We start from the raw sequence: 22,565 nt of genomic DNA, 5'->3' as shown, positions 1-22,565 counted from the left end.
CTCTCTTTGGGTGTACATGAGTACCCATTGTGTGCTATTTGCATTACAGATTAAATTACCCTTTTGAGGTTTTGCGATAGCTACAAAGTGCTGGGTAGACTTGAGAAAGGGCTTGGTCCTGTCAATGCAGTACATAATAGCGCTTAACTAACGTAAATAAAGTTCCACTTGCTACTGAATCTTGTTGTGAAATAAAACTGGGAACTCTATTGCATGATTGAGGTGTTTTGAGATGCAGAAGTACTTCGTATGGTAATGAACATGTACCCCAGCCCTGAGTTCCCAGCTCCGCGGATGTCTGGATCCCTAAAGCTGACTTTTGTTATCATAGGCTAACAGAGGTCACATGTGTGCTCATGACATAGGCCTATCTCTCAGACTGCTTTCTTGTTGGACTGACAGGGGTGCCCAAAGCACTACCCTCATAGTGGTGGAAGGCTACTGCCTTTACCATAAATTATGTACGTTTATTGTCTTCTCTTTAGTTCTTGCTCTTCTGGTCTCAGGCTGGTTTATATAAAGAGTCCTGATGATGATCCCCTCACCTTTTTACGGGATCAAAATGTGGACATCCGTTAGTTTATAGACCCTTTTTAGGAATGTTTAAAGAAGAAATGGGCTGTGTTGTTCTTGTTTTATGTAACACATTTTTATTAATGATTTTCCTAAGTGTGCATCACAATTATGAGAGCACTAAGCAAGTTTCTCATGGCACACCCATTGCGCTGTCAAGTCGCTTTTTTTGTTTCGTTTTTAAAAAAAAAATGTCCTACATAACTAAGGTAACCATTTAGTATCTTTTTATTGACTGTGATAACATTGGCTGTGAGACCAGTGTTTTTTGTATATGTGCTTACTCAAGGTCCCAGATGGCTTTCGGACTCCCTCGTTAGCTTGTAACTTCAACAGGAGTTAAGAAATGCAAATTGGGGTAGGGGGATGTGACAGTACGTCATGGAGGATTAGTAGGAGCGAAAATGTCCTTTTTTAGGTCGAGCGTGAGCATTTGACCTGGTGTATACTTAAGTATACTTATACTGTGAGCTTAAAGTGATTTCATTTGTTGGTTGCAGTGCCCTTTAAAAATTCTTGCTCACTAGTGGTCAGTTCTCCCTTTTTCTCCCTACTTTTTCTGTTTCAGAGCAGTGACCAACTACTGTATTGTTCCACTTTGGTTTATCTATTGCTGTGACAGACTTATTTTTTTATTTTTTATTTTTTACATTTCTTTGCTGCTCCCCTTCCACTGTGGGTGTTTAGGGCTTGTAGCTGCCTGCGTTTTATTGCAGCATTCCATTCCTCCCACCTCCTCCCATGTCGCTGACATTTGTTTTGGCTTTATTCGAGAGTTGTCCTCATTTACCTCAGGTTCCTAAAGTAAGCTTATTTTACTAAGCAACCACCCAGTCATTTAGCTCACTGCTCACGAAAGCCACAATATGCCCTTTCTGGTAGAATGTAGCTCAACCTTGAAGCAATGATGTGAAACTTGCTTAGCCTCGCACTGCAGAGTCTCTCTCCGTCCAAGGCCCCTCCATACCAGCACTTACATCGTACACAAAGCATTGCTTATCTCCTTTACTGGGGCAATAAATCTTAGCAGGCTGCTCTGCTAACTAAATTAAAACTTTGTTGAAATGTGAGGCAAAAATGCTTGCAAGATTTTTCATTCAGTTAACATACAAACACGGTCCTTGGCCCAAAGCTCGATATTCCCTTTAAATTCACATTCAGTATATTTTTTACTTTGTTTGATTTGCCAACAATGTAGACCGACTCGACCTGCTGCCCGTATCCCTTGAATGCCTGCTGCCCTTTCTTAGTGCTAAGGACATACATGCTCTCACACATAGAAGATTATCTGCATGCCACCTGCAGTGTTGACACAGCAGCTGCAGAAAGGACCGACATATACGATAGGGTTGACCAATTAATGTGGCAAAACAAAGCCCAGGTATGCATTTACAATGCCAATATCTCCAACTCAAGCAAATTCGAGACCTATTGCATTGCAAATGCTCGTTATCATGTGTCACGGGAGTGAGCCTACAGGTTCACTCATTTTTATAGTATAAAGTGGAGAGTGGTCCAAGTCAGGCTCTTGATCAACACTGTAGTCCTTCCAGGGGTCACCATTTAGCCCTGTGTCTATGGGTCGGTCATATGTACTACCTCGATCAGAAAAGGCAAAAGGTGTGTGGAGAACCCACAGGTAACTCTGCTAGAAGAGGTAGTGTGCCTGAGCTTCATGGTGGCGCTGGTGGAGATGGAGAATGAACATGTGGCAGAAGGCTTGTGTCCTTGTTGCTCTTTAGCACAGGCCAAGAAGAAGCAACCACCAAGGCTTCTTCAAAGTCAAGTCTTCTCTTCCACAGGATTGTCTCTGGCTGGAGAGGAGGTTTCACAGAGATCTTCCAAATGACAAGAATGATAAAGAGACGCTTATGCCTGGTGTCAAACTCTACTTGGAATCTCTGTAGTATAGGTGCCAATGACTCCTCAGATCCAGCCTTCAAAGTTTCTGCATCAAAGGATCTTCAGTGCTGGCTTAGGGCGCACTCTCAGCACAGACTTCCGGTGTGACCAAGGATGTTTGACACCACTTTATCAAGTAGGGCTCAAGGTAGGCAAGGCTCGTCGCTCTTTGGAGGAAGCTTGAACCACTTCAAGGCCTTCTCTTGGTGCTGACCAGAGCCCTGTCAAAGGCAGTTTTTTTTTGTCAGCACTCGGGCTCAATCCCTTTTTCTTACAGAAGCAGAGCTCTACCTCAGCATAAGACTTTTTTGGCATCCTTGATTAGGTTGCACGGTTTTCGCAGATAGGTGTACAATCCTGGGCATCTTCTTGGATTGAGGGCCATACAAGTGTGGTGTTTGTTTAAATTCCTCCTCTTAATCATGCTCTGACTCACTCAAGGATACTGTCTGCAGGGTGGTCTCCTGGGATTCCAGAAGGGCCAGGGTCATTGCATTCTTCGGTGCACAAGAAATCTTGTTTGAAAATGTCTGGAATTTCAGAGAATGCTTGCTGGTGTTGAGGTGTTGCCAGCACCTATGCCTACATTAACTTAAGTCTTGCTTCAAGTGGAAAGTGAAGCAGGACTCGTAGGAGGCATTGCCGTGGCTGTGGAAGAGGCACAGATAACAGGTGTCATGGTGATCTTACGACAGATACTTAAATTTACAAAATAGCCAATTTTGGATTGATGTCACTTCCTTCACCCCCTTCCAGTCTGCATTCTACACATTAGTTGTCAAAGAAGCACACACAGTACCCCAAGGGGGCAGAGAGGCCCCTGGTTTTCAGGTAGTCTGCGGTTCACTAAAAGTGTATGGTGAAGTAAAGCAACTGAGTCGTAGCATGGACTGTTCTTCCAAAACGTCAGTGTTGAAATTAACCCTGTGAGCCCGAAAAAACATGTAAGGAGCAAAATGAACTTTTAGACACCTTGGTGTACATACAAAACCAATGACGAGGAAAAAAATCCAAAATGGAGTCGTACCGATAAACATTGTGGACCAAGTGTGGAGTTACTGCAACTTCATGATGTAGGAAGCTGCCCCTTTATTTGGTATGTGATCATGTGAAGGGTCTACGGGGTTCCCCAGTGAGTGGACAAGGCTTGCTATGCAATCCCAAAGTGCTCCATTTGGCGGCAGTGTGGTTGAGTGGCCTTAGGCTTAACACAGAGGAGTGCATGACAGCTACAAATGCACACAGTAGCCAATAAATAAGGCAACTCAAAAAGGAGATCCACAATAATATATAAAAATAGCAAGTATTTTTATATAGGTTTACACATCCGAGAACAAAATCGTTCAGATAAGTACGTTTTTTTAATAGGAATTCTTTCCACTTTAAAGAGTGGACATTTTCTGAGTTCTTCGATGTCTTATGGGGAAAAATAAGTTCCACTAACAGGTAGAGTACAACGACTTACAAGACCAATCTCTAGGAGTTAAGTTGAGTAGTGAGCAAGGGCCAAGGCAGCACCAGCAGTACACCCTCAGTGGAAAGGGGTTGGCCGGGTGCTGAGTGCAAAACAGTATTGGGTGCCCAATGCGCTCCAATGGAGATTAGTCACTACAAAAAGAGGCTGCAGGCTCTGGCTAGGCGACCAGTTGGCCTGAACCAACAGTAGGGCACAGGTAGACACCTTTGGTCCTCTTCTCAATGGAGACAGGTGCAGAGGAGTCCTTAAGTGTCAGGTTTTCTTTAGCAGAGTGGTCGCAGTTGAGGGGGGCTGAGTGAAGTGGCTGCAGGCGTCGAGGAGTCCAGGTGCAGAGATACCAAGATAAACTCGGAGTCTGTAGGGTTGAGGAACCTGGCTGGCACTGGTGGTCCACTTCAACTTGGGGTGGAGACTGCAGGTGCAGTGTTGACTTCAGGTGTCGAGTTTTGGTGGTTCCAGAGGCTTAAGAGTCCCTTCTTTGGAGTTTGCTGGAGAACAGGTACACTGTTCACAGGAGGTCTTGAGTCTTTATTGAAGGCAGGCAGACCTCCTAGGATTCTGGAGTCACAGCTGCAGGACGAGTCGACTTAGGAGTGTAGATTTTGTCAAAGGATGCAGACAGGTCAGCAGCGTTAGTACCAGGTCATCACGACTCTTCTTGTCCTTGGTCTTCTTATTTCATCAGGATCTGCTTCTCTGGTGCCAGAGGCTCCCCTAAACACTGAATTTATGGGTGTTAAGGGTGTGTAGGGTACCAAACAATGGAATACTGACCATTGGGGTCACTACGTCCCCTACACGCCCACTTCCTGTGGGAACTGGGCATAACCCTGTTCCAGAATTCCTATGTATGTAATCACAAAGATGCCTACCTCTGAAATTTTGTGTCCACCTTGCAGTAGCCCATCTTAGGGGTGGTACTTGTCTGGGGGTGACACAAATTCCATACTAGCTAATTTTCTCGCCTGTCCAGAGCCAACTGGGCTCTGGACAGGAGAGGTGGTTTCCTCTCCTGTGACGGGAGGCAGATTTGCATTTCAAAGGTGGCAGCCCCTTTGAGGCTTGCCACCTTGGGAAGGCTAATCAGCAGGTCATCCTGTGGGAGGGGGTGTTACACCCTCTTCCTGGACAGGCTTTTGTTCTGAGCCTCTGGGGGCAGGAGGCTATCACTTTAGGGGGCCAGAACAGTGTCTCGGGTGGCAGGCTGCCAGAAACCAGGCAGAAAGCACACCAGAGGCTGGTAGGTTTTCAGGGGGCACCTCTAAGGTGCCCTCTGGGAGCATGTTTTGGTAAATCCAACACTGGCATCAGTGTGGGTTCACTAATACGAGATGTTTGATAACAAACATCCCTATCTTCAGTGAAGACATCATGTAGTTGGGGAACTCACACTGACCAGTGTCCAGCACATGCATTTCAAATGGTTTTCTCTTATCACCTACTATGTCTGAGAATTGACACAGACACAGCAGGGGATCACTGCTCATGCAGATATTCCCTCACTTGTAATATAATGCACCCTGCCTTAGGGTTGTAAGGTCTGTTAGAGGGGTGACTTACATATACTGCATGTAGTGTTAGCGGACATTGCACACCGGCTGAGTGCCATGTCATGTTTCCACTTTTGTCTGCATGAGAACACACAGCCTGCAATGGCAGCCTGTTGTGTGCTTGGTGAGAGGTCCCTTAGGGAGGCACAATTAGGGCTGCAGTCCTTACAGGTCTTCTTTAGAACCTCAGACACTAGGTACCGGGAGTACCACTTACTGTGAACTTACAGAGAATGTTTAAGAATTTGCCTTTTGGGGAAACAACTGTACAGTTTAAGGAAATAGATCTGGCACTGGGGACCTTGTTAGCAGACACCCAGTGCATTTTCTGTCGAAATCACATCAGATACCAGGCATAAAGTGGAGAGTTAACCGTGTCAAAAAGAGCCACTTTCCTCCACATGACGCAAATCATTTCGTCCAAGAAAAAACTTCCAAGCATCTGAACCTAACACTAGATGGCTGGTTTATGCAGAGCTGGTGTATCTAAAGCCACATATGCTACGAACAAGACACTTTTTCCTTTTAACAGCTTGAGTCTCAGAAACAATGAGCCAGATTTTGTTTCACATGTATTTCTGTTTTTAATTAATCAAATACAGTACAAAGTAGAAAAAACATTTCGTTAGTGATATCCCCATCTAAGGTAATTTCTGATTTTATCCACACCTCTACCCAGCTCAATGTCCAAACTGCTGAACATTATCATTTGGAATGTATTTCTTATGTAGTTTTGAGGGTTACAAGTGTACATTTCTTCACTCCACAGTACCAGCATTGTTCCTCATCTTCTAAGCCCCCCTTGTATAGTTTGTGAGGAGCACATCAGGTTTGTGTATGCGGTGGTGTCACACTTGTTTAAAGTGTTTAGCTATTTTGTTATTGAAGATAACACCACATTCCTTCTGAGCATGGTTCTTGTGTCTGTTCTTCTCTCTTCCATCCTAGTCATCTTTTAGCTTTTTTATTACTGTTAATCAGTGCAGTGTTTAGCTTATATTTTGTGGATTAACATGAAACTATATAGTTTTTAGAATACATACCACTGCTGCAACTAGAAGGAAGAGACCAGTTAGCATATGCATGGTTATTCATTAAATGTATTAGAAACAGCAATCCATGTGTAGTAAATAATTACAAACATATTAACTCTTACTGGTGACTGGGGTAGCATTGTTCGGCGTGTCCGCTCGAAGGTATTGTGTGGTTTGTGTGGAGGGCTGAGATAATCCTTGGGAGCTTCCACTGTCGCTCATACTGAAAAAGTAAAAGACCACAATAGAATGTTACAGTCAATCAATATATTTTGACATTATGCACCAGTACCTTCCACCTTAAATGGGCATCTAACATAAGCAAGACTATACGCTACTGACATTTTGTTTAGTGCCTGAATCAATTTAATAAACACTAGACACATTCTTACAACTACAAGCTTATAATCCACAGGTATAGTTACATTAGCCTTGGTTTCACTATAATCAGTGTTCAAACTTTGCAAATGACTACATACAATGATGCTTGCTTTAGGTTTTTTTTAATGCCAGGAACTCCTTTTGAAGCATGTTTCTATTGTTCCTGTTTATTACTATATAGGTAGGTTTCAAGGGTGCCAGGTTTTACCACAGGTTGATTTAGTGGCACTTTCAGGTAATACGTGGTGCCGCTGGGGTAAGACAGGACACTAATAAAACATTAGTGCAAGAAGTGAAGTCAATGACCATGGCTTTCTAAGTGGTGTGGGTAAGTTCTCATGAAACCTTTGAGAAAGGCCAACACATTAAGAACGGATGCTTGTTTACAGAAGAAGAAATACAATCAAGTAGGAGTGGCAGCAAGCTAGATGTTTCAAGTACGGAGGTTGCAATTTTAAAGTTGACTGGATAGATAACAATGTGGACAGAATGCCATCTTATAATGTTGACCTGAGTAAATGGAGATGTTAGAGTAGGTTAGCAGCAGGTTGGATGTGAAGAAGACTTAACTGAGGCAGGGAGCCGGACCACTGAACTGTATACTTTCAGGGCAATTTAGTTTGTGTTAACGCTTTGCCGGCATTGTGGTTGTGATGGTCCAGGTGAAGCAGTTCAAACTGAAGGAGATTGGTTTGTAAGCAGACTCAATTATATGCAAAGGCTTCAAGTTTGATCCCTCCTGCCTGATGCCTGCTACTTATCTGACTACAGTGCCTTTTCTGTTTATAAATCCTATAAACAAGCAAGTTGTTTAATCTGCAGAGAAATAGGGTCAGAAAATATTACACCACACAGCAGAAGTTAGTTTATTTTACTGCACAATTTCATGGTAGGGATTCTGAAATCATCATCTTAATAAATATATCAGCTAAGTACCATGCAGCTGGAAGGACTAGGGTGTTGGAGGAAAGAAGGTAGGAGCAACCCATGACTCAGTGCCAATGTTTGCAGTGTTCTTCATCTGAGTGACAAAGAAAAGTCTGGAAACAGATGAAACACCTAGCTTTGTTGTGACCACCCAGTCCTCACCTTCAAGTCATGAAGTAGTTCCCTGTTGCGCTAGTACGAAACACAGGGAGAGTGGCACAACCTGCACCACATAACAGGAGCTAACTGTCAGTCTTGAGCATAGCTACATGTTATGTCAACTGCTCGTACATTACTAGTTTGTGCCCCCACACTGTTTACCAGTTAATCAACTGCTTTGCACATATCCCCAGCTCTCTAAAAGGACCACAGGCACATGAACAACTCTGGCAATGTTCCTTACATTCAAGTGCTTACATTGTCACCAAGAAACATGCAAAGGGGATTCCATATCAAAAGAATTAAGCCAAACTTTGCTTTTTTGATAGTTATAGATTTCACACACCTTACTCAGGGACATAAACACCTCACAGCCATTGAGGCAATATAAAAAAAAAAGTGTTGCTGGGCAGGGAGAGAAAGATGTCATCTCACTAGCCTGTGGTAAAGGCGTTTGCTCAGCTCTTTCAGTAATACACACCGCAAACCTTGCTATATTCCAACCTATGAGTGCACCCACATCTATGAAGTAAGGATATGCTCCAGGGAGAGGCAAAACTGCCCTTATGGTCACTAACTTCCTCCTTAAGGAACATGTTGCCAGAAAACAAAGAAGGCCAGGTGGCACTTCATTATGTGTCATGACTCAAAAGACTGCTTTGAAGAAAAGCAAGCTGCATACTTCCAAGCCACACACTAGATGTCAGGAGTATGCAGAGAACTTGTATCTACAGCCACATATACTACGACAAAATAAATATATTTGCCAATAACTCTGGTGCCGTTTCACTAATCTTCACAAATGTTTCAAAACTTGTATGACAATCAGTTCAGCTGCTGTCTTGAAAGTTTCGGGGTGATTTGTCAAGAAGGGGCCGAGTAAAATGAGGGGGGAGCCAAAACATGTTTTCTCCATGCATTTTCCCTTAGGGATTTTGAACACGACTACAGCCCAAACCGCTGGACAGAGCATCACCAAATTTGACATAAAGCTAGCTTTTGGTCCCCTAAGCGTGCTTTTTGTGACTTGGTGTAAGTTCGTTCAGTAGTTCATGAGATATTGAGCGAAAAACAAATTTGTATATATTGGGAAGCATATCCTCCAAAGATCTGACAGCCCTCATGCTGATTTTTGATTGGCTGCCAACACTTCAACCAGGAAATGTTGGCAGCCATTTCGGGACTCTGCTTAAGCCAAGTCCCAAAAGTTTTCAAGTGTTTCCCTGCCCGCTGCCATGTGGGGAGGAAAACGAATGAAAGTTTTCTCCAGCACCCAAGCAGCTGCATATTTAGCAGATCCCTGCATGTAGGAGCAATGCTGGCTCCCGCAGGAGGCACTGAGCCAGCTGCGATCCCGGGGGCCTCAAGGCTTTCTCCGCGGTCCCCATCATGGTAAAGTGGTTACCCTGGGTAGGACCAGGTCGCCCAGCAGGACGTGGCCTGGCTTCAGGGGATGGGGTCTCTGGGTCCAAAAATCGACCCCGGAAGTGGGTCCATGCACCTCCCTCCAAGTTTAAATTAGGTATTTGGCCCCGGGAGTTTTGTGGTCGCCAGGGCCCAGGGGTTCTGTGCACCCCCTAACTATGTTCATTTTGCTCTGGGGAGGTGGCAGTCCCCAGGGCATACTCAAGCCCTAGAAGGGAGATCGTCAAGGCCACCTTCATTTATTATGTAAAGCCCCAAGGAGGTGGTGGTCCCCAGGGTTCACTGAGCCCGATGGAGACTGGTCCACACAGGCCCCCCTTTATTTAATAATGCCCATAGAGGTGGTGGTCCCCAGGGCAAAAATAGAACCGTTTGGGCCCATGGGTCCCTCTCCAGAATTTTTAAAAATGACCCTGATGCCCCAGGGAACGGGACCACTTTTTTTTAAGTGGACTCTCAAATCCGCCACAATTTTGCTGCAAAATTTTTAAATAATGCTTTTTTCCCCTAACACCAAGGCTATGAGGTTAGGGTCTTCCAACCAGGCCCCTTTTATTTTGTTTCCCAAGACGTGGGTGACTGCTTAATGGGGTTTTGGCCGCAAGCTTTGCATGCGCAGAGTTGGGTGTATATAGGACATAGGCCTCAAGTAACTATAAATCGTGTCCTAAGTTAACTATAACTTGCGCCCTTGCCATGCACAGCTAATTACCCCACATATTACATCAATTACATCTTTTAAACATTATTGATAATACCAATGTAACACTTGCAGTAGTTATTGAGAAGAAAACTGTGCATGGTGGAGAGCACAAATTATAGTTAGCTTAGTGCATGAGTTATAGTTACACGAGATAAGCATAACTATAACTGCTGAATTTCTATGGTTCTGTGCGAGTAAATTCAGAACCTAACTATAACGTCCCTGCAACTGTTTTTTTAAGTGAAAATATATATTTATACTTATAGGCATGTTTTCACTGGAAAACATCATGCTTTACATTAAAAAAAAACTTTGAAATTTACTAAAACAAAAGTTAAAATGACGCTATAGTTAGATGAAAATATCAGATTTAACTTAACATTTTACAGTTAACTAATGTAACTAACTCATACTCTTGCCATGCAGTGTTACTATGATGGCATTTTAGATGTCGTACTGATGGCATCAATATTGTAATAGATTATGCCATGAGTAATATAAAATGTGAGGTCATAATCAGTGTATGGTAAGGGCATGTGTTATAGTTACAATTAACTATAACTGGTGAAATTCGGTAATTATTTTAGTTTAATATGTTACGTATGATATTATTACCAACCCAATGGCAACGTCACTTAAATCTTTGTTATTTTTCAATACATTTCTATGCTTTTTTCATGAAAAGTAAGATATTGCATTACCTAAATATATGTACTTGGGGCTTGGCTATGTTAGCAAGCTTGACTATGTTGAGGGACTGGGGTCTCCAAAAAGACACAGTATGAACTTTCTGTAATATGGTTTGGCAAGGAAATGGCCTCTCCTCAAAGACCACTGCACTTGGCAAAGTGTTTGCACATAAGGGTATGGCGAGGAAGTGACCTATGGATCAGTGCGCTAATTTTATTAAGGCAGGCCAACCTTTGTGAAGGGATCACCACATCAATATATAAAAATAAAGTTTATTTCAAAGGGTGACCAGATCATTATGCAAGATAAGCCTATTGCCTTTGTCAAAGGGTACCCACATCATTGCATGAGGGCACCCCTATTGGGTTTGCCAATGGATCACCACATTAATATATTAAGTCAAGCTTACTGACTTTATCAAACAGTCAACCTCAGTATATGATGCTAAGCCTATTATCTTTGACAATAGCAGTAAACACTGTTAGACTTTCTTTTACCTTTCTTGTGCTATATAGTGTAGCCCTAAAAATAAGTGGTTCCTACAATCCTCACCTGAAGTGCAACAGCTCTGTATCTGAGAATGCTTTGAAACATCATCAATTTGGTCTTTGGTTAATAAATATATATATATATATATATATAGATATATATATATATATCTATATATATATATATATCTATCACCAGGAAACAGTGTTACTTTTCAGAATGATTTTTGAGGGCTGCTACATTCTCTGCAGCCCCCACCACACCTTTAAAACACTTGGTGTCCCTGGCCAGGGTCAGGCACCACAAAGCACAAAAACATATGGTAATAATGCCACAAGGGGCATTATGGGTGCTCTCCCCAAGAAGCATAAATAAATGAGCGGCTCTGGCTGCTCACTTATTCATTTTGCTGCATCCTTTATCTTTGGGTGGGGGTGTCCCCATCCCACCAGGGACACCCACAGCTTATTTTTTGATGGTGCCACAGGAGAAGCCCCAAGGTTCCCTGACACTCCACTGGCTCCCCACATGTAGCCTCTATAATTTGGGGAAGTGCAGGAACTAGCATCCCGTTTGTCAGGCAGAAGCATCCGTTTTGTTAGGGCTTCCACTGGCCGAACAATTAAGTATTTTTTGGCCCACCCTGCCCATGTTGAGGGTGGTAGGGTGCACTATCACTGGCGTAAATCCCCCTCTTTACTCCCCCTGTGTACCACACAGAGGCAGGGTGGAGCAGACAAAATACCGGACAGTATAGTTTCTGTGCTGCAGAGGAGGGGCTCCTCTGGACACAACTATGTAATCAGCCCAGGAGAGGATGCTTCCAGGACATAACTTGGCTTGGGGAGGGAGGTCTCATGCAACTCTCCCAAATAAATGAAAAAATATGCACTAAACCAGCTTCACCACCCCTAGGGTGTTTAAAATAAATTGAAACTGGTACCATTTTTTTTTTAACCTGCGATCCTGAAGGAGAAACAAGAGATCTCAGCAAAAACTTATTTTTGTTATATTTTAACCCTGAGCCAGGGATTATGGGGAAGCCCTCCTTTACTCCCCTCCTTTACTCCCCCCACCAAAAAAAAGAAAACAAGGGCTGGCAGTGCAGGGTATTCCCCTACAGTGCCCTGTTATGTTATTTTTAAGGCTGGGCCTGTCTCACCAGCATATTCTAGTGTATGCACTCTCGGTTGTGAGACACTACTGTTTAGAGGAGAGGCAGTGAGCTCACCCATTACTCACCATTCATTTGACTTCAGTGTCTCTCTTCTTGCCGTCTCCTTATTGGACAGTGGATGCCAGGTGTCACTTCCTGTTTCTTCTCTGGCACATGGACCAAGCACAAGTTCATACTTTTTAATTAGTAGCTCACTGCTGCTCGTGCTGAGATTGAGGTACGTTTTTACTTTTTTGTCAGTGTTTCTTCTTTCCCCTCCCACCCACCATTTCTCCGTGTGGCTGCCCCTGCCCCCCCCACTCCTCCCTGTCTTTCTTACTTGCATATACACCCACCCCTTTCTCTGTCTTTTTACTGTTGGCTTCCTCCATTGTAGCTTCTCCTGTCATGAATTCCTCCTCCCCCAACCCGCTGCTTATTTCTTTTATTGACATCAGCCATAGGCAAATATATTCTGCATCGTCTCCGAAACCACCAACAGGGTGTGTACTAAAAGAAATGCAAACTAAAGACAACCCCTTAAAAACCAAAACATCGACACAGTTTCTGGTGGATCGAAGAATGCAGCAGCAATATATAAATCAACATTTTTAACATGGAGATATGAATGTTATTTAAAATTAGCAAATCATTCTATTTTATGTGTATGATGATTTCACAGTGCTGTGCACTCTTAGTTGCATGGTTAATGATATATCCATATCATCTATAGGTTCTACTCTTCATGTATATTGCAAGTGATGGATTACTTCTGCCCCATACCAAGGTATTCAAACTGGTATTGTTTGTATGCTTCATTCATTTCTAACAGTGTAAGGCAATAGTCAGTTTTAAGCAGTACAGCAGTCATAGTGAAAATAGTTAGATTCGATGTTTGAGGCTCACATACTTCTCATTTCAAGAATGACTTTGCCTTTCTGTTTAGCTCTTTTGTTCCCTGCCCCCTTGAGTTTAGCCCAATGGGGGGAGATCTTTATTGCTCAAGAAATTCACCCTGTATGTCATCAGAATGATCACCTTTGAAAGATACTGACAACAACACACTACTGCTACAAAGTTGACCTTAGATACAGGGCACACAAAGCATAATGTTGATGCCATATGTTGGCCCCATGACAGGTACTTACCACCAAGAAATACAAGCATTGGCAAGGCCAACAGTTTTCACCACTGCAAGTTCTTTAGTCTTTGTCAATGTTTTTTAGCTATGTTGCACAGAAGCCCATCTGCTGTGCAGCAGATGAATAAAAAAAATAAAAAAGAAAAGTGCTATGATGCAGTCAACTCTGTCTACTTCATAGTTTTTTTTATTTTTTTAACTTTCACCTATGCTGCATAAAAAGTAATACAGCTATACAATATGGCTTAAGATGTACTGAAAAGCCAAATAGTTGAGCTATTTGAAGTTGCAAATGCTTCCTTTACTGTGTTGTACAGCTACATGACTGCTTTGCAGTACAGATGAAAGTAAAAAATATATATATATTAAAAGAAAAAGCGCTATAAACCGGCCACCGTTGATCGCTTCAGTGATTTTTGGGCAAAAACAAAAAAATTGACAAACCCAATAAATCGGTAAGTGTGACCTACTGACTTTGCCAATGCTTCGTATTTTAAATATTTTCAGGACAGAGGACCAACTCCCAGAATCCTGTCATGGCTACCGGAACACTTCTTTTCATATTGTTGCTAGCCAATCTGTGCGCTAATTCCGGAAGAAAAAAAAACCTCTGCCTATCAGAAGGCTTACATTTTTGCATTTCATCCATCCTGTCCAGATATACATAAATTCTGACCCTTACTTTCTGAAATACAATTGAATAAAATTACACCAACTCACAAAATGAACGAGTTCAAAGTAAAGATCTAAGCCTCTGCCAAATTTGGTTTAATTACATTCAGCAGTTCGGGTGTAGTAGTGTTCAACATTCCCTATGGAAATAGCATTTTAGATATCCCCCTCTACCTTTTTTGTCACCCTCTGCTTGACTGAACAGCTACTCATTTATTCACTGTTTCAGCCAGTGGAGCGCAACCACAATGCATAAGAGGGCTTTAGATAGTTATTTCTGGTTTTTCGCTGTACCCCAGGAAGGGGCAGAAACATCGCCAACCACTTTTTAAGGTCGTGGGGGCTCTAGGAAGCACAGCAGTCCCAACATTAGGAAAAACAAAAACACCGTAGGTCTCCAGGTACATTTAGTATAGGACCCCCGGGAGAGCTTACCATATTTATTCAAAGCACTCCAAGATAGAGTCTTATGCTCTTCAGTTAGAGACCCTTGTGGTTGGTCCTATAGCTGAATATTGTGCTCTGGAGAGTGTGGAAAAAGTTACTCAAGACATTTATTGATGAGTTGATTAAAAATAGTTTTTTTTAAAATGTTTGTTACAGTATTATTAATCATAGCCATTTACATGGGAATACACTGCACAGAAGTTATTGATAAATTATTGTGATTTATTGACAAAGTCAACAGGCCTGCTTTAAATATGTTGATGTCCTAACCTCCTTCCCTCCCCCCACATACACACACACACAAAGCCAATGTCTGCCTTTTATATTTTGGCCTTTTGGCCCTTTGACGAAGCCCAGCCTTTAGGTTATATTAAAAAAAAAACAATTTAAAAAATCACTGTTAAAACCAAAGCCTAAAGTGACATTATAGTTAAATTCTGGTAACAATATCTTACTTTACTGAAAAAAGCCTCGGAAATGTACTGAAAAAAAGTCAAGGTATAGTCACATTAAATGTAGGTGAAATTTAACGTGTTAAACTCTAAAAAAAAAACTGAAATTCACCTGTGACACTTTCCTGAATAACTCTCCCTCACCATGACCTCACATATTACATCATTCATGAACTATTCTAGGACATCATTAAGAAACATTACTAATGACATCTGAACTGACATCATTGATAACACTGTGCATGGCGAAGCAGAACTTGTAGTTACTTCAGTTGACTATAACTGAAGAATTTCAGTGCTTTATATATATATATATATATATATATATATATATATATATATATATATATATATATATGTACATATATATATTCCAAAACCAAGCGGCTCAGCTAATGGCGCCGCGCTCCTAAACCCTTGATGAGGAGTATACCCACGGGAGAATTTCTTAGAATGAGGCGAATCTGTTCTAATGATAAAGAGTTATCCATAAAATGTCTAGAAACTTATGAAAGGTTTAAGAATCGAGAATACAATGAAAACATATTAAAGAAAAATATGACCTTAATCAAATCAAAAAAACGAGAGGAAATTTTATTTAAGAAAAAAGAATTTAATCCGAAGGAACCAGTGAGAATGATTATGAAATACACAAAAGAAAGCGGCTGTATAAAGAACATAATTGAGAAACATTGGAAAATAATTGAAAGGGATCAGGACTTGGGGCCATTAGTGGGTTCCAAACCTCAGTTTTCATTTAGAAAGGCACCCAGTATCAGAGACTTAGTGGTGAGAAGTCACTTCACTCTTAATAAAGACTCAAATTGGTTGGAAGTGGAACAAAAAGGTTTTTTCAAGTGTAATAGCTGTAAAGCGTGCAAAATAGGTCAATCTATGAAAAATATTCTATTTGCAAATGGGCAGGTGAGGAAAATTAAATACAGAATCACTAGTAATACCAAATTTGTAATTTATATTATTGAATGCCATTGTGGTCACAAATACATTGGGAGTACCATTTGCAAACTTAAGAAAAGAATATTAGAACATATGAGAGCAATAACTAATAAAGACATGACTTATGCAACAGCAAAACATATGCAGACACATACATTGAATGATTGGAGAAGTTTGAGATATTATGGACTAGATCACATTCCAGACCAGGAAAGAGGAGGTGACCGTACTAAAAAGTTACGACAGCTGGAGTCTAGGTACATAATTCAAATGCGAACGAGAATTCCGTATGGAATGAATTATGATGAGGAACTTCATGTACATTTATAAAATATATCAATGTAATATTGGAATTTTGATGACGAAATTTTGATGATGAATTAGCTACTGTGGTTAGTGAGCATTTCTTCATTTATTTACATATGGTACGAAGTTCTAACACATTAGGACTAGTATGAAATAACACCTAATTTAATATAATTTTGGGAGATTTAGACTTAGATGAAAAGATTTTGAGTACTGATTAATTGATGTGGATAATGAGTCAACATTGTATGTGATAGCAGAAGTACTAAACTTTTAATTATCAATTTTTAATTCATTAATTTTCAATTTATAAATTTTATTATAATTAGATTTATGTTAAAAAGTACGCAGGAAATAGATATATGTTCCTTTGCTGATTTCAGCTAGTAAATGTGTTGTAGTTTGGCACTTTGTTTTTTCCTTTCCTTTCCTCCATTGCTTAGTTAATACTACGAGTCCCAGCCTGCATTGCTTGAGTACAAATGTAATTGGCTATAAATAGAATGGGAATGGAATCATGAAATGTTTGAACTTGACAAAGACCGTAACGGTCGAAACGCGTTGTTCTCTTTTTGCTTCACAGTCAATAAATAATTGAATTATCATTCTTGGTGGAGTGCTCAACCGAATGTTGTTTTTGTACATATATATATATATATATATACACACACACATACACACATATTTATACACACACAATTCACTGAAAAAAACAAAGATTAATTATGTTATAGTAATATATAATTGTTAAAAAAATAATACAATGAACATCAACCAGTTATGCTTTACTTAACTAACTATAACTTGTGCAGGACGGCTTATGACCTCACATATTCCGCTGCTCATGACGTGTTAAATGATATCATTGTTTACATCACTGCTGGCATCTGGTCACTCTCACAGCTTCCTCTACAGGGCTAGTAGACATGAGGTAATTCAACACAACATAACTATGGCCAGATTATTATGATTTTTTTTTTTTTTTTTACATCAATGACATGCCAATGAAACTAACAACAGACCACATGCTGAACATGTAGCATATCTGTCAATTCATCCACATTTAGTGGATGTTATCCTCTTTTTACCAGACGCTCCTTTGTCTTGGCCCCGCTTGACAGATCACCCTAAAAGCTTTTAGGAAGTAGGCGAAGTGGATTGATTTTTTTTTTAATATTTTTTTTTTCAACGATTTATGCAGATTCATCAAATGATGCCAAAGTTATTAGCAAAAGAAAATGCTCTTCCTAGTGAAACTCTGACCTAATTATAACTACACAGTGGTGACCGCCACAATATAAAAAAATAAAATGAAAGAAAATATAGTTTTTACGCATATACACACATATATTTAGATGATGACCTACAATTCAGTATGTTGAATGCTATAACTATAATTATTTTAGAAATAATTTGCATCATGCACATATTTAACCAATATAGCAGCTCTTCTCTCACCTGTCATCAAGCTCCACTCGCTTCATGCTGTGTAGATGCAAAACAGCCAATATTATTGCCACCAGGAAAATCACAGCACAGCAAACCCCAACACTGATATAAAACACACGAGTGGAGGTAGTGGGTGGCACATTGACAGGATCAACTGAATGTAGAAACAAACAAATACAAAATATTGAGAAATATACACTTTCAACTTGTCTCACTGCATACATATGGTGGTAAAAAATGTTTATCAATAACGAGTGCATTAATCAAGGTATTAAATCAGCATTTACGGACTGTTGCCTTTATTAAGACTTGAATAGTCAGATAGAGATGGAGTAAGGCTGCTAAAACCATGATTTTAAACCTTGAATTCAGCAAGGCAAACCACATTTCTGGCCTACACAGCTATACTGAATGAGACATCCCTGAAAAATTCCTTTATACTCTGCATGCTTATGCACTGCATCAAACACCAACATCACTGAACAGTTTACACTAAAACAGGATGGACTGAAAATGAAGTGATGTGTGTGTTAATACTGTGGCGCATAAAACAATACACATTCTAATATTATTTGGTGCTGGCTATTCAAAGCCTAATTTGCATACACTAAATAATGCAACTGTTTAATTGCATTAGCATCTAACAGAGCACCACTAAATGAGAAATTACAAATCAGAGATATTCTCGAATTAAAAATGTGCTAAATTTCCCTGTGTATTTACTGCAAAAAGTATGAATTCTGTATCGCTTTAAAATGTGGAGTACAGGAATAATGGTCTGCAAAGCTACCCCACAAATCTTACATTCTGCTTTGATTCCAAAATAACTGGTTGGGGATTTCTGCACTGAAGGCAGAAACAGAAAAACAATTCGCCAAAAGATTGGGGGGGGGGGAACACATTCTATAAAGGGTTACAATGCAAGAGACATTTCCACCTGCAAGCCCAGGTCCATCCCACCAACAGAGTCCATAAACCCTGTGCATTCCACAGATGTTTTTTGGCAATATACAATTTAAGAATTACATGTATTTAACAATGGGATGGACGGAGGGTGTCAAAGGACTCATAGCAAGAACCAAGAGTACCGAATCATTTAAAGTCAAGTTTTTCTTACTGTGCTCCTACTTGCTTTTCCTCATTCTCAACTCGTTGGAACTAGTGTCTACAACCCCAAACACATGGGGGAGGGGACACTACAACAGCAGGAGAAGCTTCAATCAATAAGGATGCAGAGAGCTTCCTCACCAAAAGCTACATCTTTTGTGGAAAGATGGATCCAGTGAGTAATACTTACAAAAGGCACGTACGGAAGCAGATTACAATTTTCTGCAATAGGTGCATTTCCCTAGAAGGTCACTGATGCTGGCTTAGCTCTGGTGAAATTGGGGTGAAGCCTGGTTGAAGAAAGTCCCCTGTTTGGGAGGAAATCAATATACACAGACTACCCGCCTGACAATTTTAGGCATTGCAGATTTGAAACTGATAAAGTAGCATAAGTTGTGCCTTTGATCATCACCATCAGTGGTGTTGTTGCAGCTACTAAATGGTGCGCAGATTATCCCTAGCTACAAAGGGGTTTATCATTGAGATTTTAATATTTGATCTCTAATGGCGAGCAGATTATCCCTAGCTACGAAGGGGTTTATCATTGAATTTTTTATATTTTATCTCTAAGAATTTGAAGAAGCCTGCATAGATTAACTGAGTCTCTGGATATAGTTACACCACATAGGTACAGTCTAGGAACATTTTAGCTTTGGATCAAGTTTCAGAATCTGTATCCACCTTCAAGTGGAATCTTGCTCAGTAAAGAAAATTTCTTCTTGGCTAAGTGGGAGAATGTATGACCTTATTTAGCTGAATGTGTTTTGTATGGTTCTCTGTAAACAAACTGGACCTATGAGAACTACAGCACACATGTGAAACAAAAAACATAAAAACTTGATACAAGATTAATGATCACACAAGACCATAATGACAAGATACTAGAATATAAGAGAACACAGGAACACAAATGAAGGGTTCTAAGAAGCATACAAATAGGAAGAAAAAATGCATCTCTGTAAAAAGGATTTTAAAAACAAAATGTCGCACAGTGACTTTAGGGACCATGGCTAGGGCAGCACTAGTGATAAGCATCTGATAGGGTTTAATTTAAGGTTGTGGTGTTTTATATTTAGGACAGGATTTTTTTCCTAGTGCCTGGTCATCAGCTGCATGTCATCAGCATAGAAGTGTTAGGAGACGTTGAGAATGTTTTGGAAGAAATCAGAGGACCTGAAGATAGTCAGAGCTAGAACTGAGCCTTATTGTACTCCTTGTCTGAGAGAACAGGGCTGTAGGTGGAATTAGAAATTGTAATTACTGTACTTAAGTTATCCAAGTAAAATGCGACCCAGTTTAGGACAACATCTGCCAATCCCATTGGATACCCGTGTCACAATAGGTCAAAGAGGCAGAGAAAGCAGTATTCACCTTGGTCCAAACTGCAGAGCGCATAGTATGCTTTGTAGCATTGCCACTTCAGAGTTTCAGTATGGCATGAAGTCCCACTGTTTTCAAGTAACGTGTTTTCACCTATCCAGGACTTCAGCTAGGAATGGTGAACTAGACTCAGAGCGGGAGTTGTTTGCATTCAGCCTCTGCTCTGGCTTATTGAGTAGAGGCAACACCTGTCCTGTTTTTAGGAAGCTACGGTTAACACTTCGATAAGGCGAGACAAAGGGAGAGGCCCTAATCAGGTTTGCCAAGAAAGGTGTTCGGAAGAGCCAATGTCTTTCATCATAGATGTGGGCATGGGGGACAATGAAGGTGAATAAAGGTCTAAGCTTTAGAATGAGTCTGTGCAACTCACAGAATGTGTGTTCTGAATTTTGACCACATAACCAGGATTTTTCTGTACCAGAACAGAGTTTGCTTAAACAGTGGGTACCATGGGAGTGAGTTTGAGCTTCCTAATTTTGCTTTAAAGAATGGGGAGAAGTTTTCAAATATGTGCCCTGGAGTTCAAATTGACCATCGCTTTAGAGCGATTTGCTGACTTTGAAAATACTGAACCTTTTTCCAAGATTAATTTTTAAGTCTCATGTACTAGACCAGTGGTGCCCAACCTGTGGTCCGTGGACCCCCAGGGGTCCGTGACACATTCCCAGGGGGTCCCTGGGCTCGGAGGAAGGCACTTGTCCATCTGGGGCCTCTGACAAACGTGTGTGTGTGTGTTTTCATATAAATTACTTCCTTTGTTGAGCAGTTTTAAACACACTGAAATGCTCCTTGTACTGCAAAAATAAAAGAGTCAAGCTAACTCAAGTGATTAATGTATCTGCTGGAGAGAGATGGGAGTTTTGTACAATGGCAGTTTTGACTCAAAGGTAGTGCAGATGGTTAATATGCCTGCTGCAAAGAATGTGTATCACGCAAAAAAACCTTATTTTATGTGCATGGCACAGTGGGTTACTGCTTTTGTCACAGAGATTCTTTTGTTACTATTCAGTTCATAATCCCAATCTAGCACAGTGAGCTGTGAACTGCCATTAAAGAGCTGCATGCAACCCGCATGGCACAAATTAGAAATTTGTTTTTTTCCTAGTCTTTCATTTCCCTTATGCTGCTAAAAAGGTTTGCCTTGTGTAGAAATACATTCTTATTGCTAACGCAGTGCTTAATTTCTGCTTGTTGTTTCCGGTGCTGAGCACCAGCACTTATTTTTGAGGGCCGGGGCTGATTCTTCTGGCTCAAGCATTTGCTGTGAGCAAAAGACACATATGGGAAAGACAGAGGAAGGGAAAAATGAAAAAGCGTCACAAAGGGAGAAAGTAGAAAGCTGCTAGAGTGAGCTGAAGTGGCAGAGAGTGGCTTTATATGGATTGAAGAGGCCCGAGATGGTTTAGGATTATGCTGCCTCAGTATTCCGTGTACCCACATTTAATTGCAGCAGCCACGTGTTTAAGAGGAGGGCTTTGGGCACCGGGACGTTTTTATTTACAAATTAAGCACTGTGCTAAAGTCATCTCTAATCACTGTGCTGTGTTCTGAATCCTAAGTTTGTGCTTCTCCGGACCAAGCACTCTTAAAAAATGGCTACATCTTGTAGTCCCCTGTAAAGTGCCATGACACCCTACAGTGGTATGAGAGGTTCTATAAAACAAATGAAGTACATGTGACAGAGGCTAGGGAGAGATGAGAGGCCCTTATGGTTTACTTCCTGTCCCCTTCACTTATTTATGTGAAGAAGCTTTCTCAGATCTTGTTTACCTAAAAAATAAAACCGAAATCGCTCCGGAAATGTAGAATCTGACCTGAGGATTCACCTTTTCTAAATAAAATCAAACATTGAAAAGGTAGTTGCCGGGATGCGGTGTCAGCCTTCCCAATAAAATGTTTTGATTTTTGCATATTTTTTCAATATAAAATAATTTTATCTTTAGTATTTTGAGTATTTGTTTGGTGTATTTGTTATATTTTTTGCGAATTACTGTTTTCATGTTTGAAAATTAAATCGTACAAATTGCTGGGGGTCCCCGGCTTCCAGTAATGATTCATTGGGGGTCCTCAGGAGTCAAAAGGTTGGGAACCACTGTAGTAGACCATGCATGCGCTGTCTGTTGCGAGAAATGTTAGCTTTCAGTGGGTTTACAGTCCACCCATTGCTTACCATTGGTTGGCTTCGCTG

General features: G+C 40.8%; 1 protein-coding gene across 4 annotated transcripts in view; it reads right to left on the bottom strand.

The window, feature by feature from the left end:
• Positions 1-22,565, bottom strand: part of RYK (receptor like tyrosine kinase) — a 630,333-nt gene that overhangs the window by 369,912 nt on the left and 237,856 nt on the right. For all 4 annotated transcript variants that reach the window (XM_069213581.1, XM_069213579.1, XM_069213580.1 and 1 more), the window contains exons 6-7: positions 17,900-18,044; positions 6,659-6,759 (exon numbers count right to left, since the gene is read on the bottom strand). In XM_069213581.1, the coding sequence (XP_069069682.1) occupies positions 6,659-6,759; positions 17,900-18,044 (246 nt within the window). The remainder of the gene's footprint in view (positions 1-6,658; positions 6,760-17,899; positions 18,045-22,565) is intronic.

Source organism: Pleurodeles waltl, chromosome 11 (genome assembly GCF_031143425.1).
Source record: "Pleurodeles waltl isolate 20211129_DDA chromosome 11, aPleWal1.hap1.20221129, whole genome shotgun sequence".
NCBI classification, from domain to species: domain Eukaryota; kingdom Metazoa; phylum Chordata; class Amphibia; order Caudata; family Salamandridae; genus Pleurodeles; species Pleurodeles waltl.
The sequence above is the reverse complement of the archived record's forward strand: the minus strand, read 5'-3'. Positions and strand labels throughout refer to the sequence as shown.